The following is a 17995-nucleotide window of genomic DNA, read 5'->3' as shown; positions in this document are numbered from 1 at the left end:
GCACCGCTCTAATAATGGGGCGATTTCAGATTCGAAGCCCGCTATCCTCGGTGAGACCCTTTGAAATGTTTCCTAATGGCAACATCTTGCCAGCCGCGGTCAGAGTCCAAGAGAGCCGCCGCTTCCTTGCGCTTCCCATGCAGTAGCTGGCATCCGTCTGCCGAGCGTGATTTTAAGCCGAGTACATTGGCTTGTGTTCTGCTTACTGAGCTCATCCGAAAGGACCCTTCTCTCCTCTTCCCTTGTGTGTGTCTGATGCAGCTCTGTCTGTGTGCGGGAGTGTTTGGGGGCGCGGGGGCTGCGATGCTCCCCCGGGGATGCAGGTGCACGCCCGGAGTTGCACTTTGCGGGGAAGCGCCGCTCCCGCTCCCCGGGCTTCAGCCGGCGCTGCCGGCTCCGGAGGCGGCGGAGGTGCCGGCAGCATCGCTAAGCGATGCTCTGGCTGGCTCTGCCGACAGCCCGGGCGCGTTAGAAATCCCCTGCCACCAGCGCTTGTTAGTGCGTAAATCACCTGGCACTCTCCACGCATAAATCACGGGCTTGTGTGCTGTCAGCGAGTTCCTTTGGAGCTGGGGTCTGGGACCGTCCCTGCCAGGGAATCCCGGGCTGCTGTGACTGGACTGCCCTGTCCCTGCTCAGCCCAAAGTTGCAGCTGAGTGTTTCGTTGGCTGCTTCCCTCTGGGTGCTGGCACGTTGTGTACAATTCTGTGCATTGTCACGTTTTTAATTGGGAATCCCTCCATTCCTTCCCACTGCCAGGGGAAAGAGCAGAGCCTGGAGGGTCCCAGAGGCAGCAGCAGGCAGAGCCTGGGATGCTGCTGAATGGGTGAAGGGGAAGGAAGGGTGTCCTCACCTGGTCACAGGCTCCTGTGTTTCTCGCCCTTCCATGCTGGGGTCTGCCCAGTTTCTCAGTAGCAAACCTCGGAGGTTTGGGTGTTACAACATCAGGCCTTTGCGTGTCTCCAGTGCGAGCACAGCGCCTTGATGAATTGCTGCTCTTTGTTTCCTCCCCTCTTCTGACAGTGCCCAGTATTCCAGCCTTCCTACAAACAATGCTCTCTTGTAGTCAGGCAACTATTGCTGGCCCATTTTATTTTTTGCAGCTACAGTATGGATCCACTCCAACAGATAGGCACTCTAACACAAGCAACTTCTACTTGCACACTGCTTTACTGTTCAGGTTTGCTCATGCCTAAACACTTCATCACTGGGTGCAGAACGTTTTCCCAAGGGACGAAAGTCATGGTGTGCATTTTCCTTGTTTTGTTTCTGCAGGCACACAATGGGGATCTTACAGTTAGACCCACATGCAAGCCTGGCTTCTCAGAACAAGACTACACAGCTTTCATCTCCCAGAATATCATGGAAGGGCAGAAGTTACTCAAAGGTAAGTGGAATAAAAAGCTTAATAGCTTCTGCAATAGCTGTATTTTCAGGAGGTGAAAAGGAGGCTTAAAGATGCTGGGTTTGATGGTGAAATTGTCTGCAGAATTATGTTTGTAGGAGGGTGAAACACTAAGTGGTTTACCTGAGCACAGTTTTGAATACAGATGAATCATTCCAAGTCCGTGTGCTGTCTGCTTCAGGTGGATTGTTTGTTACACCATGCGAGGTCATCACTTCACTCTTGAGTCTCCCACTCCCACCCTGTCTGAAGGAACTCTGCATCTTGCATTTTAGAAAGTATTTTTATGTATGAAATTCAAAGATCCCTAAATTATCTCTGCTTTGAAATGGATGATAAAGCAGACGTTGTTGTTGGAAATGTGGTAAACAAGCCTACAGACATTCTGTTCACAAATGTGGCATTCATTTTCATTACTGCCCCACTGACAACATGAAAACACAGGCAAAAAGAAACTACCAATTAGCTTTATAGTAATTGCAGGATTATAACCACTTTTGTGCTTGTAAACTCTAAGATGTCTTCATAATCCAAATAACAGTAGATTATCCTGTGTATTGCTGTGTCTCTTTTTTTAAGTTAAAAATAATTAAACTTTATATTTGCATGACACAGAAAAATACTTTATTCCAAGAGAATGTTTGAAAACCAGAATCCCACTCCCCCCCACCTCCCCAGCAGCCCAGGAAGTTGGGGAGCACGTCAGGACTTGGTGTTCTACTCAAGGCTTTATAACTGTATTTTGCAGTGTTTTCTTGAGTACATTTTACTCACGTGCATGTCTCTGTGCCAGAAAGCTGGGATTTCTGTCTTCCTCCAGACCAAACACCTGCTCTGTTACTTTGATTTTCCTCAGAAGAGAGGGAGAGTTGTCAGTGTTCTCTCTGGCTTCAGCAGAATCCAGGACTGGACATTTTTGCTCTGCATGAGCTGGCAATCACTTTTGTTTCTGTGCCCAGTTGTCTTAGTGTTGCTGTTCAGGAATTCTCTTGACTGGCCTGGCATTAATTAGTAGACCTTGGGGAGTTTATTTTTAGTTTGAAGGGTAACCAAAGAGGGAATTCAGATGGACAAGCTCAAGATTATGCAGCCCTAAAGAGACCAAATACCAATAGTTTCCACACTTTGTAGCAATTTTTCCCAAACGTGAAGGTGGCTTTAAGGCAGGTCAGTCTGGAAACTGGGTAGATTTCATGCTCTTTTAGCTTTGCAAATTATTTGATAAAAAAATGTTCTCTGAGCACTGTAGAAAGCAGTGTCATAAATATATTCGCTCAGAAGAGTGTTTTTTTGCAGTTTAGTGCTTGATAAATTATGCTGTTTTTATGGAGATGGACAACAGGGATGGAGCAGAAGGGTCTGCTCAGAGGCATTAGATGGCTGTGACTTTCAAAACAGCACAGTGGCTGTCATTTCATTTTTGATAATTTCTAAATATGAAATTATATTCACACAGGCTGTCAAGTTGATTTGAATGAAAATATATATCTATTTGATTTTATCCTTTAGGGACCAGTTGTAGTTTTACATTAGTCATGGCAACCCTGCCTCTGATTTAGGGCTGAATTCACCCTGGGGACATTATGTATCCATTCCCCACTTGTAAGATTCATGTCCTGATAACATTGTCACAGGTTCCATGATTTAAAAGCATTTTCTCAACAAAAGAAGGAAGAAAAAAAGTGCAAGTGCTGTGTTTGCTAATAAGTAAGCCATCATCTTTGCACCTTTCATCTACAGTCAAATACATGCTGTTGTTTATCATAGGAAGCAAATATATCTAATTAATTTATACAATAATGGGCAAGAAAATTCTTCTTCATGCTTGTTTTGTTCTTTATATATACTCTAGCATGTAAAATTGGTAGTTTTCCAGTTTAGGTTTAATTTTACTTCCTAGCACTTGATGTGTCTGAAGCATAAAATGTTTATCTCTTTCTTCCATCTGGGTGAAGTATTGTACAATAGTTCAGACCAAAAATGGGTTCAGATTGCTTACATTATCATGTTTGATAGATTGACATATGTACTATTTCACACCATCTTACCACGCAAAGCTCTGCTGCCAGCAGCCACCACCATCTTATTCATCAGCATTCAGCAATTCATCTGCAGGCCAAATGGGACTGTTTGCCTGAATTAAAAAAAAAAAAAAAAAAACAAAAAATAAACAAAAAAACACCAAAGAGAAAAAAAAAGTAGGCAGAAATTCACCTGTCAGTGCTTTCCTGGAATCTGGGGGTTGGAAAAAGTGTGTCTGTAGCTTGGATGGCTCTCGGGGGATTTCACGGAGCGAACATGAGGTTTTTATGGATAATGCCCACCTTGTCCTTAGGAAGGAAGGGTGGGCAGTCCTGGGACAGTTCATCCCTGAAGGTTTGTCCATCAGCAATTAGGAAGCATGCAGCCCACAGCATGGTGGTGAAATTCCTCCACACCATGGAGAAGTTTGGGTGTTCATGGTTCGGGATGAGCTGTGTGGCAATAAACAAACCTAGCATTTCCCTTTTAAGCTTTGCAATATCCAGTTCTCAAATGTATGCACTGTTATGAATACATCAAAATGAAAGTGTTTATAGTATTCTAGGTTTGAATCAACTTAAACAGATAATCACTGCTTATAATTGGTTTATTCCAATGGAAATAGCTTAGCCTTAATTTGACAACAAGAGCTTTTACAGAGTCATTGTTTTATTATAAGTATGCCGTAAGCTATTAGCTACTACTTTGTGGTTCATCTTATTTGCCTGAGTCAGCTCTCTAACATGCTCAAAACATACAGATTCTAGCAGGAGCTATTTGTTACACAGTAATTAACTTGTTTATGATAAATGTATGGGAGAAATGTCACGGCATTTTGTTTTATGTATAAATGAAAAGCATCTGCATTCTAAAAATTTCATGTTAATTAGACTTAAAATAGTTTTCCCCAGTAGTGCCACAAATACCACACGCTGCACATCACTGCCAACACTGTGGCCTGATGATGGGGTGGTAGCTGAGGTGATTTGTGGAGCCAGTGCCTTCCTCAGAAATGCCATCACTGCATCTCTTAATGAAAGCTACTGGGGTGTAATCTGTTATACTTTTTTTTGTCTTTGTTTGCAGGATAATAAACTTAGTCTTGATCACTGATGCATGATAATGTTTAAGATAGCTTCGTTAAGTATTTTCTTCTTTAGCCTAAGGGAAAGATCTCCATGTCTGCAGCTTGGCAGAGGACAATTGTGGCACGGGGATCTTTTCCTCTTTGTTAATTATTCATGGTAACTTAACGTGGTGAGAACATTGGTCCTGAGGGGTGGGGAGCAGGGACACGTGGGGCTGCGCTGAAGCAGTTCAGCAGTGTCCCAGGAGATCTGATTCCTGCTGTGAACTCAGTGTTTGGGAGTGATGAAGACCAGTGGCCTCTTGGGGAAGGAGGGAAAGAAGGAGTAGGATGCTGAAAGGGGTGTGCAATATGATACTCTTGCTATTGGCTTTATGCCCTTTTTGATTTTTTTGTAGTGTTTTTTTTAAGATTATAGTTAATAAAAAAAAAAACTTTTTTAAAAATGAGAAGTTGAGGTTTATTTGGCAGGCTGTGAGGCTGTGGTGACTGGGAGTGGGTGGGGTGACATCAGGGTGTTGAATGCTTTACTTCTCCAGTGTGGTCCCACCAAGGCTCCAGCACCTCTCAAACACACCTAAACGGAACAACTCGCAGCAGACAACACCAGCAGAAGAGGGACAGAGCCACTTTTTTGTGTTTTCTGTGCATCCCTTCATGTGCAGTGATTTGTGTTTCTTTGTCCACTCTGAGCAGTGCCTGTGCTGATGGAGCAGGGGAACTTCTCTTGTGTGGGCAGCCACGTTTGGGGACAAGTGTGTGGCAGCATACTTTATTTTCATATGTGGAGATGAATAAACTCTGCCAGCATGTTCTGCTCTGAGCAAAGGTAGCCAAGCTCATGCAAATGCATAAAAATGTAATTGCTTCTATTCTAGGATTTTTTACTAGCATGATTTTTGGTTAAAAACAAGACACATAAAAGCTTTATTGGAATACTTTTTTTTTTTTTTTTTAGAAGAATTCACTATGGAGATAATCTCTTGTAAGTTTTTGAGAGATAGGATGTTCTTCATGGTCAAAAGCATTTTTGCTCTCTCCACTGAGATTTCAAAACCTCCATCCTTTTTAGCTCTCACCACATCCAATATTAAAACTTAGGAAGGCTGTGAATGCTGTTTAGAAAATAGTGACTGTGTAGACCAAAAAAACCCAACATCCACAATCTCCCTGGGATAGTGGAGAATACTGTAGATGGTGTAGGCTTCCCACTTTTCCTGGGTTTAGAGTCCAGAAAATACCCAGTACCCATGTGCTCTCAGTTTTGGCAGGAGCTCAGTTCCCACAGGCAGGTCAAGGTGTGGCTGTGAAGAGCGTGTGGATTTCTGAGGCTGCCCTCCCACAGTCATGCCTGTGCCTGCCAGGTGCCCTCTGGTGTGTCCTAAGGGTGCTTTTGGAAAGGGAAGAGCCTGAGGAATGCTGGATTTGTTCTGGTGTTGGGTGAGGTTGTTGAGCACCTCTTAGGGTTGCTTGGTGCTTGCAGCAGCTCTGCTGCAGCCTCCTGGAATAGTCAGTGTCTTCTCTATGCTGCTCAGAGTGGGGAAAAGCAGAGAAGCTTTTCCATTCGTGTTTTCATTATTTTCTGGTCTGTGATTCTGCATGAAAAGCAGTTACTGCAGTTATTGCACACATAATTAACTTTACAGTTCCCTAATAACATCTGAAAGTAAGAAAGCGGCCACTGGGAGCCCAGAACTCACCCTCACCTTTCTTCACTCCTTTCTTGGAGGAAAGACAGGCAGGTGTCAGTCAGCTCTCTGTGTTCAGCTTGTACAAGCTCCAGTGAAGCTGCCTCTCAGAAAGCAGTTCTCACATTCCACAGGACAACTTCTTTGAAAAGCAGTTTCTCGTGATGGGTACATTGCAAAATCAAAACCATAATTTCCATCATGAGTTGCAGGGGAGACCCCGGGAAGAGCTGTTGCAGATCAGGGAACTGCTGATGCCTATGTATTTTTAATGTTGTTCTTCAGATCTAACTTCTGACACAAAAATGATGTTTAAGATGACATTTTTATCTAAATAAAATTGCAGTTAATGAGACTGGAGTAGTCAATAACACTCTGTAGAGTTAATCCCCTTACACTGTTTAATAACTGTATATATTGCTTTCTAGTTCAGAGCTTTGAACCAAATTCCTCAAACCCAAGCAAAATTACATTTTTCTGCATTCTGGGGAGTTAACTGATTTTTATCTGAAAAAATCTGCTTCTCCAACAACAGACTTGAAGCTTTTCTGTTTTTTCAGGGATTTGTCTATTAGAGAATTGTGCTGCTTCAAATTAGGCATTCTAGATAGGTATTAAGGAAGAAGATGAAACAAAAATTTCTGTTGAATAATTTATTCATTTCTTTATTTATGCTGAGGCTTTTAGGAAATAAGCTGTGTCTGGAACAGTATCAATTAGTTATTTATTGTGAAATACCTGTTGTTTTGAACACTAAGCTGATAATTTTAGGGCTTTTAAGGTTGGAAAATGTTAATTTTAAAGTCAGTTCTTTGTACAGCAATTGACTGTCACTGACAGAGCTCATGAGCTCTGATCTTACAGAGCAGATGCTGAAAGCATTTTGGAAATTACGGTTTTTGCATGTGGCAATTGAAACTTATTTATTCTAGCAGTGAAATATTTTCTTGCCTAATTTTCATTGACCTAATGCCAGTTCTCATTGCCTAATTTCATTGATATTTATGTGCAGGCTTCCTTCTGCCTTAATTTCTACCCTGGAAATGAGTCTCATGTATTTTTAGATGGAATTTATTTCATTGCAAACTCAAGCTGGGGAAGTACTTGGTTCCACAGCAGCATGGGCCAGCTTATAGAATATTTTAGCAATATAGATAACACTTAAAAGTCTTATTTGAAGGGCAAGAAGAGATTAAAACTACAGAGGATAGAATTTCATTGGAAATCTGCTGCTTAATGTTTCTCATAGAATGAATTTGAGTAACATAGGGAAAGATGGGAGTTTGTTTGATTTGAGGTTACTGGTATACTCAGAATTAAGGCCATTGCTGTATCAAGTGGGATTTTTTATTTTCAGGCAAATGGAGATAGTAAGAACTGAGACCAGAGAGTGGTGTTTGGAAAGCAAAGAGCAGTCCTTGCCAGCTTTGAGTGCTTTGGCAGGGGGGTTGGGATGAACATGTGACTGTGATTCCAGACAGGTTTCCCCAGGATCCTGATGTGGAGCACTGCAGGAGGAACCTCTGCAGGCTCAAAGGGATTGATCTGTATCCCTTTTTGTGTATGTAAACCTTTTGTGCCCTAGCCAAAGAGTCTGAAGCGGATTTGGCTCTACATTCTGTTTTCCCTTTTGTACCTACATGATCCCCAGGGTTGTTTTTCCAGGTAAAACCCACAAGTGCCCTTGGCCAGCCCTGCCATGGCAGGGTTTTCTTAATGCTCAAGATGCCATGAAATATTTGTTTAGATATTTTGTTTTAATATTTATTTATTAATGTTTCTGAAATGAGAGTGCTGGGATTGTTTAGCCTGGAGAAGAGAAGACTTTATAATTGTGTATAAGCTCCTTGTGGGAATGTGCTGAGATGAGGTGCACAGAGGAAGGGCAGAACAAAATGGGTGCTAACACTGAAATGCAGGACGCTGCACTTAAATGTGGGAAGATTTCAGGATTTCAGCCTGAGATTTGTCAGACAATGGAGGAAGTTTCTCAGAGATGCCATGAGGTCTCTATTCTTGGAGATACTTTTGGAACCCACCTGGAAGTGGTCCTGGAGCCTGCTTTGGCTGTCCCTGTGCTGAGCAGGGCCTTGGACAAGCAGCTCTGCAGCCTCCACTGGGCTCTGACCCTGGGAAACACTCTGCAGGTGAATAAACGGAAAGACAGAGGGATGAACTGAGCTTTCCTTCAAATACAAATGACACAGCTTTAAATAAAAGCATTGCAACAGCCTGCAAAACATGATCTTTACTGGGAAATTGTGTTTCTTTAATTTCTTGGAAGCACAACCTCTAAAGAGCGAATAATTGAAACACCAGGGACCAGCATTCAGCTGCTTGCTTCCATTAATGTCCAGACTTAACCTAGACATAGTTTGTCTCCTGGCATAAGGAGATGTAACACACTGAAAAAGCACTCAGTTTCCTCTTTATTTTTAGTAGAATGAAAGAGAACATGTGGAGTTACTGTTTAACCCAAAATATTTGTCTTATAACCAGCTACTTCGCTTCTTTCAGGAGGATGTTTGTTTCCTAAGCAAGTTTTCTGCGGCATGAAAAATGCCTGGGCTGAAGAAGAGCTCTTTTTGCCACAGGCTTGCGATTTCTCTTGTTTATGTTCATTATCCCTAATTTATTTATTAATTTTGGATTGCAGTTGCACAGAAGGAGCGTGAAGTGGCAAATGCTCTGGCATATGGGCTGCACTGTCACTGGGAACACTCAGCCTCCCCGTGCCTCGTGACCCCAGGCTGCAGCATCCACATTCTCCTTTCCTGCTCCCTTCCAATACAAAATTGTATTTTTTTAAGTGTTTTTTTTCCAATCCCTCACTACTCTGGTGCCACTGTTGTGTAGCAGAGAGCCAGTGGCAGTAACTCAGGGCTTTGCTGCTCGCAGGGGTCACATCAGCTGCAGTCCATTAACACGAGCCTGGTAATGGCAGCCACTGTGTGGGGGTGTTGGAACCTCCTCCAAGGACCCTGAAGATATGTATGGGCCACCCATGAAGAAGGAAAAAGTAAAATAGATGCCCTTTCTGCTTTGAAATGAGCCAGTCTGTTTTCATTGATACCCAGAAGCACTGCAGTCATTAAAGGCTATTACTATGCCTATTATAAATCACAATTTCCTAGCAGTTCAGGGGTTAGTCACAAATTTTGTTACAGTGAGTTTGTCTCATAGTAATTCCAATCCTTATTAAACGAAATTGTCTTTAAAATAATTATGAATGTAGCAATTATCCAAAGATAAATAGTTAAGATTACAAGAATTGTTCTATACAGAGCTATGTATCAACTCTCTCTGTCAGTTCATGTCTAGAGAATCATAAACGGCAGGTCAGTGAAACAAATGTCTGTTACTTCACCATGTAGCAAGAAAAGCATATTGGAATTATTGGTATATGAAAGAAAAACATGCGGGCTTGGTAAGATGGTGGAAAATAAAGAGATTGCTACAGGTGATAAAGTGCAAGTCGGGACTAGTTTAAAGTATGAAATTTAATAACCTGTTTGTTCCTGATGTAGTCAGTGGGGGTGAACAGATAACTGTATAAATGCCACCAGGAGCTGTTTGTGGTGTCACCTGGAGCTGTGTGTTGGTGTTTCCTGGGCTCAGAACTGGAGCTGGAGGAGCTCAGGAGGATTTCTTGTGCGCACTCCTTCCCCAGGGCATGAGCAACTCCTGTGTAACAAGTTTGTCCCTGATGTGGGCTTGAGGATGCATTGCTGGGGACCAAAGCCAATATATTACTTTGCTTCCCTTTCCTTCCTCTGAGTTTCAGTGGAGCTCTCTTGATGCAATTTAAACCTGTTTATATTTGTCATGGACACACAGAACAGTTGCTGATTTTTTTTTTTTTTTTCCTCCCCCCAACACAATTGAATTTTTTTTCAGGTTCTGTAGGCTGAACCTCTCATTTGTTGCCTTTAGTGTGTCATGCTTGGCTCCCTCCTCTGAGCCCTTGTCTTTGTTACTAACACGATACTCCAGGTTGATGTGATGCTGCCAGCCAAGTCTCACAGTGCTGAACAGACAGGGAATATTCCTTTGCCTGTTTTGCAGGCAACACTCCACTTGATTTATCTAATGTGATGATTGCTTTTTTTCGTAGCAGTATGATACTGTTGACTCATGTTCAGCTTGTGATCCAGTATAACCTCCCACATCGTTTTTTGATGAACTGCTACCTACCCAGTCATTTTCTATATGTGTAGTTGATTAATCCTGCTGAATCGTGTTACCTTGCTCCTCTCCTGTTGAATTACATCTTGTTTTTGTTTTATCATCAGCCTTATCTAACTGGTTTGGATTGTTTTGAATTCTGATCTCTACATCCAACAGCGTTGCAGTTGCATCCTGCTTGTGTATGGTTTGCAGATGTAACAAGCATATGCTGCATTCCTTTATCTGTTCTGTTAATAAAGGATTGAACAAACCCAGTGCAAAACAGGCTGTGGCAGAGCCCATGTGATGGAGCCTTCTGCTCTGACCATGCACCATTAAAACATGCTCTGGGTAAAGTTATTTCAGTAACTAAAATTGGAATGGTGGCTTGGTGAACAGAGCCTTTAATGTCTTGATGTTCTATGTTGGGATCTGTAGAAACACAATTCTAAATGTCCTCAGTTGTCAGTACTTTTCCTGACTTTTATGAGAATTACAAACATCGGGACCTTTGAATTTTCACCGTCTAGAGACATTGCAGGTTAAAAGCCTAGGCTGGGTTCATGCAATTTCAGTGAAATGCTGTTGCTGTTGGAGGGGAAGGACTGCTGGAATTCTCTGCCCACTGGGTTGTTTAAATGCCCCAGCTGAACTGCTGGAGCAGAGGTTATGTCCAGGCTACAGCACAGAATGTCCAGGTTGGCTTTCCTCAGGATGCTGGAGGTCTGCTCCTTAAAAGCCATTTTTATTGACAGAGCTGTTACTGCTCCCAAGGTGAGCTGAAAGAACAGGATTAAATGAAAGCTAAAGCAGGGTTGTACCTGGATGTGGAGTATGGACTCTGGTATAACCTGCTTCCACTGGTGCCTGGGGATTCCACTTTGCTGTGTTCCCATTTCCCAGCTCATCTTGGAAGGTGAGGAAAGCAAGGTGTTCACCCTGCACAAACCAGCTGGGTGTTGCACTGCCTGTTTTTACAGATTTGTATTATTCACAGTGCTTTTTAGGAGGCCTAGCCCACACTGAAATATTTTACTCTTTAGTGGCTCTCTTTAATTTTGCCCATCACTCCTGTGTGTTTTGGTAACTGAAGAAAGGCAGATGCTGCTCCTTGTGCTGGAGGAAGAGACTTTTTCTGCTGAAATCTTCTGGAGCATCTCAGTTTAGACAGGAAAAAGAGCTGGCCTAGAGAATTTTCAGTATTTTGCTCCCAGTGAAATATCCTTTCCTGGAGAGGCAGAAAAGGTCATTGTTTCAGACCCTGTGTGCCCTGCTGCTTGTCTTTTAGGATCCTGATGTTGCTGGCTGGTTGCTTTGCTCCCTTCAAAACAGGTTTACACAATTACACATGAAAGGCAACTGTTTTGCTCATATCCACAAACCTTAAATATTTTTGTGCCTGAATTATTTTGGAAAATAAACTTCCACTTATTTACCTTTTTATGGGCTTCTGAACATTTTTCACTTGATTCAATGCTTCCTTTTGGTCCTCTGTAGAGGCCAAAGCAATATGGGTAAATGGCCTTATTTAAAAAAAAAAGGATTTTTGATGTTGTTTGGATTTGTTCTTTGCCTGTGGACAGAAGGGACATGTTGAGGATGAAGAAAAATATATATTTAGTTGATAGGATGAAGGAGAAACTATAGGTCAAGGCAAGTTTTGGAGTGATGAAATATTCAAGGACTGCAGCGATAAAAAAAATGTTTGGATTGCACCCAAAGATTTCCCCATCCTCTTTTCAAACTGCAAGAAGAGACCCTCATCAGGAGAAGTTCAGTGATCTCTGGAACGCTAAACTCTAGATGCCTGTTCAAATAACTGAATAGGAGATTGATTATCTCTGTGCAAAGTTTACTGAAAGATTTTTCTTCTTTTTTTTTGTTTGCCTGGAGTCTCAGATATAAGAGAAATTCAAAGTTAAAAGGCTGGTTGCTGTATCTGCTAGCAAGCAAACTACTCCAGTTGTACCAGCTGGGTTTGAGACCTCCTGACAAGAAGAAAGTGAGGAGATTTAGGCTGAGCAGGATAAAAACTTCCTCACCAAAGAGGTTCTTAAAGACTGGCACAGCTGCCCAGGGCCGTGGTGGAGTCACCATCCCTGGGGGGATTTAAAAGCCATGAGGATGTGGCACAGTGAGTAGTGGATGATCTTGGAGGGCATTTCCAAGCCCAGCAATTCTCTGATGCCCTCCCAGAAGGGCTTTGTGGGCAGGGGCAGTTAGCAAAGTCTGGGCTGGTGTTAGCAGAGCTTTAATCCCACCCTGCTCACTGAATACCCAGGGATGGCACTGGGGGGATTCCTGAGTGCTGAATTAACCGCGGTGTTTTGGGAGAGATCAGTGCAGAGGAGGCATTTCACAGAATGAATCTTCCTGTATTTTCAATAAAACGAAGTTTTATTTTCCCTTTCTGCTGTGAATTGAGACATAACATTGGCTGTATCCTGTTAAAGAGCAGCAGAACCAAGCAGAGGTGGCACAGCCAATTTTACCTGTGCAGTAATAGAGCAAGTTTCATTGCTTGGAAGCTGTGATGATGAAGCAAAATTCTGTAAATGCAGCAGTTGTGTCCTTTGGCAATGCACCTGTAAAAGGGAGAGTCTGACCTCTGTGGAGTGGGGCTGTTTGGGAAAAAAATGTAGAAAATTAAAATAAGGGTGGGTGGGAAGAAGAGTTGTGGATGCCTGGAGCCCTGGGGACTCCACAGAACTGCTGGGCCAAGATTCATGTTGGGTCTGAAGTGGTGCAAATTATGGAGACTTAAAGCAAAGACAATATTTCTGCAACAGTTTATTAACAGTCTAAGTGGTTTTTTGACCTTTAATCTGCATTGGGATCCCGTGTGAGCAGTCTTTTATTGCATTCTATCTGTCTGTACTTCCTGGAGAAATTTGTAGGGAATCCACACACTGAGAAACCTGTTCTTAGGAGAGCTGTCCTGAAAAAGGGAAAACAGAGAAACCAAACAAACCAGCAAACCCAACAGCAAAAAGAAAAGAAAAAACCTCAAGGTTATATATCAAAATCTGCAACACATGCTCAAAGAAAGTTAATATCTAGTGAATGTCAATTAAGTTCTTCCTCAGCTAATAAATAGCTTAGGAGGTATAAAATTTAATACTCCTAAAATTGCAGAAGCCTTTGAAGAACACATTTAAATTGGACTCGTTGGAAGAAGGAGATTTAAAGCTGACCTGTTCAGAGGTGAGTAGTGAAAAAGACGTGCTGGAATGAGGCTGCATTCCTTCAGTACAGAGGCCTTTTGCCTTACGTTTTTGTGGCTTTTGGAACAGCGTATTTTGAAGTTCTTGTGTAACACATCAGCTGAACTGCACTGGTAACAGTGGCCTGTTTATTTCTGAGCCTATTTTTAAGTGTTTCTGAAGGCTCAGCTGGGCTGGGATTGGGTCACTGTGCCACAGAAGGAGCCTCAGGAGCAGCTGTGTGTAGTTCTGCCCCTGGCCACACCTATGGGTCCTGCTCACTTCTGCTCTTAAAGCATCAATCTGTTTCCTATTTCAGATTCTCAGGCACCAGATTCCCACTTTCTTTCTGTCCCTCCCCATCATGGTCACCTGTACGTAAACAAGTGAGATGTGTGCACGTTTCTGAGGGTGGTTTTTAGGCAGGTTTTACTAAAGTTTATGATGGATCTGTCTTTGGGAGCTGAGCAGATGAGCAACAGAAACTGCTCTGAGGTCACAAGAAATGTAGTGCTTGTTCTGAGTTTATTTGGAAATCAGAGAAAACCAAACTTTGCCTAGTTGGCTTGCTTCCTCAGGAGCAATACCTCCTGTTTTTTTTTTTTTTTTCCTCTTGTGTGTTTTTTCCTAATCCCAGTGGCAGTCATTTTTTTGGCACTTGCAGTTAGGAGAAAAAATTAAGTAATACATGACATTTGTTTTGGCGCTGGTTGTGACTCATAAATAGAGATAACATCTGTGCTGATAGTTTTTTGTGATATATAACCAGATTGAATGAACAAACTTTTCATTTATTGCTGTTCTTTTGCCATTGTTATATTTAGGGAGCTCCAGTGTAGCAAGTGAAAATATATGCTTATGTATATTGCTCATGAATAGTTCAGAATTTATATACATCCTGTGAATTTCAATTTGGCCACTGTATCTTTTTAAACTAAAAATGGCCTATTGCCATTCCCTGAGCCTAAAACTTTTTCAGGATCCTTCCCAAATCTTAGTCTCTTGAAAGCTCATACTGCTGCCAAGTCCACACCATTCTTTTAATTAAAAAGCCAGAAAAAGAGAAGTGAAACTTCCAGTGGATGTAAATCCTGATAATCCTGAAATGATGTAAATTGGTGCAGCTCCTTAAGTCATTGGAAGTATTCTGACTTACATCTCCTGAAAATCTGGCACATAATATTCCTGCTGGTCCTTTCTTCTGCCCAATAGCTGCTCTACACAGAGTTGGCACCGTGGACAAAGCACTCTCTTACGAGCTGATAGAGGGTGGCACGGCTTCCAGCACTGCTGATTCAGCACAGCAGAGGCCATTTTCCTGATTTCTTTGTGAGTTAGATTAAATTACTCTGCAGGCTGGACTGGAGCCACAGGCCATAGTTTTACAGCCTTATAACATGGTATCCTAGCCCGTGGCATCTGAGAGGTCTGGCTGTGTGTAAAGCTCTTCTGCTTTGCTGCAAAGCATTTTTGGATTTGGCGCTTGGCCCCTTTGTGAGGCTCACGGCAGCAGGACTGGAAATATTTTGGTTGTCTTGTTGGGATACACTAAAGTGAGGCTCTATTAATGGAGGGAAGGGACATCATGGGGGTCAGGTTAGTGTGAAAACTCCATTGTGTGTGTTTGTCATGGCAACGTTTCTTTAGATTTGCCGCACAGAAATGCAGGATAATAAATAACAAATGTGGGATTTAATGAGCATAACACAACAGGAGCACCAGTGAGGCAAGGGGCATGTGCCATCAGAGCTGTCCCAACTTGCCAAAATGTGGGGAAATCCAGTTCCCGTTGTGTCTCAGTACAGGGACATCTCTTATCTAATCTGAGCAGGTTAGGAGTTGAACCAAGGGGGAGCAGTGGGGAGATGCCCTTTGTGGTGAGCTGTGCCCTGCTCACATCCTGCAGAGCTGGGATGCCTGTGACTGCTCTAACAGGCACGTGGGCAGAGGCAGAAGCAGGTTTTCTGTTCTCTGGCAGCTGCTGGCTTTGTGTATTTCCAGAGCAGAGCCAGCTCTGCTGTGCTCTGCAGTTGGGCTCCACGACTGCAGCTCTCAGTGAAATTGGTCCAGTTTTCTTTGGCCAAGTCCTGCTCTTGCTCTGATTTACCCTTTCCCCTCCAATCGGCGTGATTGCAAAAGGGACTCTGGCAAAGGGAGAAAACAACTGTTAATGAGGAGAGAAAAGGTCAAACAGATCCAGTAAAAGTCATCCTGCTTCCAGCATAGAGAACAATCTAAGCTGATCCTGCCCAAACCAGGTGTTGGACTGAAGATGAGACCAGGCTGAAAGAATTTTCACCATCAGTTTGGAAGCTTCGCTCTGTCTCTTCTCCCTCACCTGACTTCCAGTCACATTGTTTCATAGCTTTAAGGGGCTTGCATTGTATCAGGATGGGCACCCCACATGTGGCTGTCTTGCAGATGCATTACTGCCTTTCAGCTTTATCTCTGTAATTTAAAAAAAAAAATTAAAAGAGAAGCACCACCAAACAAACCCTCTGGTTTTAATACAAAGATGAATATATTTTTGCAAATAAAAAGTATTCTTGATTCAGAACATCAGGCAACAGTTCTCTGGGTGTGATACAGAGGTTAAGTTCATGTTGCTGGTTTCAGTGCAAAAACAAAAATGGGCAGATCAGGAAATTTGCTTCTGAGTGTTTTTTTTCTATTTTCTGAGCCCTAGTTCAGTCTCATGGACTTTGGTAGAGCTGCTGCACAGAGGGTTTATCTATTGATTTCTGAATGTATTGTGCTGTTAATCTAAAACCTCTTTCCCCAGTGGAATTTCTATTCAGAAGGCTCTAGCCAAGCTCAAGAAAGTTATTTGATTTGGAGAGTTTGAAAGAATAATAAAAGAAGGATTGATGCAGTTGGATTTTCATGAGCTCAGTCTTCTAGTAAGACAGGCTAGGAAGACAGGCTTCTTCCTCCTGTGTGTGTCTGAGGTGGTTGGCTCATTATTTAGGAGGAAAGCAGAGTATGGAGATCACTTAAGTTTTACTGCCTGAGAATTTTGCAATTATGAAACTTGTTCAGGATAAAGTAATGAGAACAGTTTTGGTGATATAACAAAATATAAAAATTAATGGGTTAGTGCAGCTTTGTCTTTCCATAAATTTGTGTGCTTTATTTCTTAGCAATTGGGCCTTTTCTGCTAATTTTTAAACTAGTAAAAATTTAGTGCCACTATTTGGGAAATCCATGTAATTTCCCAATAAGACATATGTGGCAAGGGAATTGCACCATATAAACCAGGGAATTTTGTTCCTCAGATATTTCCACCATCCTTTAAGTACTGAAGATTAAGTAAGCTTTTTAAAAGAGCTTAGACAGGAGAGAAGATGGTGCTTTACGAATCTTCTTGTTATTAAAATGTTCATTACTTTTGCTGAGAAATAAATATGGGAATAATCAGTCTTGTATTACAATAAAAGAAAAAAATCCCAAAAAGTACTTTCTGCCTTTGAGTGCACTGGTGTTGTCTATAGTGCAGGAGTTAATGAAGCAGACAAATGAGATGAAATTGGTAGTGAAATGAAATTGAGGGTTTTTTTTGCTTTTTGGGACTAAAGTCCTGACCAGCTGAAATCAGTTGCCCTTGACTTCACAGTGCCCATGGCTGGTCCAATAAAAGGTATAAAAGGTTTGTTCTGTTTCATTAGGATGTTGTCAAGTTAAGTCAAGGAAGGTGGACTTGTGTCTAAAAAGAGATTCCTTGTGAGAATTCCCTGTCTCTAGAGCACTGGAGTTTATTAGACATGGTTATTTTTTTCCTTGGGTTTGGAAGCACACTTGTTGCTCTTATTTATGCAAAAAATGCAGCTCTCTGGAGGTATGAGATTAACCCGAGGCATTATTTTATTGCAGACCCAGGTGGGAACCTGGAAGTTCAGAATATACATGAAGAATTATCTGGGTATGAGGCAAAATGTTGTATTAACTGTGCAGTTAGTCTCTCTCAGCAGCATTTAGAGTTTCTTCAGCCCTTGTGGTGACTAACCTAACATGTTTTATTGGTGAATAGTTCAATTTGCTTAAATGGGCTGATTTTCTTGAGTAGGCAGAAATTATATCTTCTTTCAGAATGTCTCAGATTTAGTTCAACTGAAAGGCCAAATCCAGATTTGACTTGTTTTTCTTCCCAAACACCTGTTTAAGCACTGGGTGAACAGAACAACCAGGATTTGGCTGAGGGACCTGTTCAGAGGGACTTAATTTGCTGGAGCTGGGGTAAAGAGTTGCATTTAAGACTGGTCTGAAAACTCAACTTTGAACCAGAAAGGAAACGAGATCTTCTTTTTTTTTTTTTTGTCCTTTTTTCTTTTTCCCCCCATGTAGAAATAAGTGCTTTAGAATATCTGAAACATCTACCAGTATCATTTCACTGCTGAGAATTGGCTAACTGTGTAAAATTATATTG

General features: G+C 42.1%; 1 protein-coding gene across 1 annotated transcript in view; it reads left to right on the top strand.

Annotated features, from left to right (window-relative positions):
* Window positions 1-17995, top strand: part of CDH4 (cadherin 4) — a 417701-nt gene that overhangs the window by 864 nt on the left and 398842 nt on the right. The window contains exon 2 of the mRNA XM_053993112.1: window positions 1276-1387. Coding sequence (XP_053849087.1) covers window positions 1276-1387 — 112 coding nt within the window. The remainder of the gene's footprint in view (window positions 1-1275; window positions 1388-17995) is intronic.

Source organism: Vidua macroura, chromosome 17 (assembly GCF_024509145.1).
Source record: "Vidua macroura isolate BioBank_ID:100142 chromosome 17, ASM2450914v1, whole genome shotgun sequence".
NCBI classification, from domain to species: Eukaryota; Metazoa; Chordata; class Aves; order Passeriformes; family Viduidae; genus Vidua; species Vidua macroura.
The sequence above is the reverse complement of the archived record's forward strand: the minus strand, read 5'-3'. Positions and strand labels throughout refer to the sequence as shown.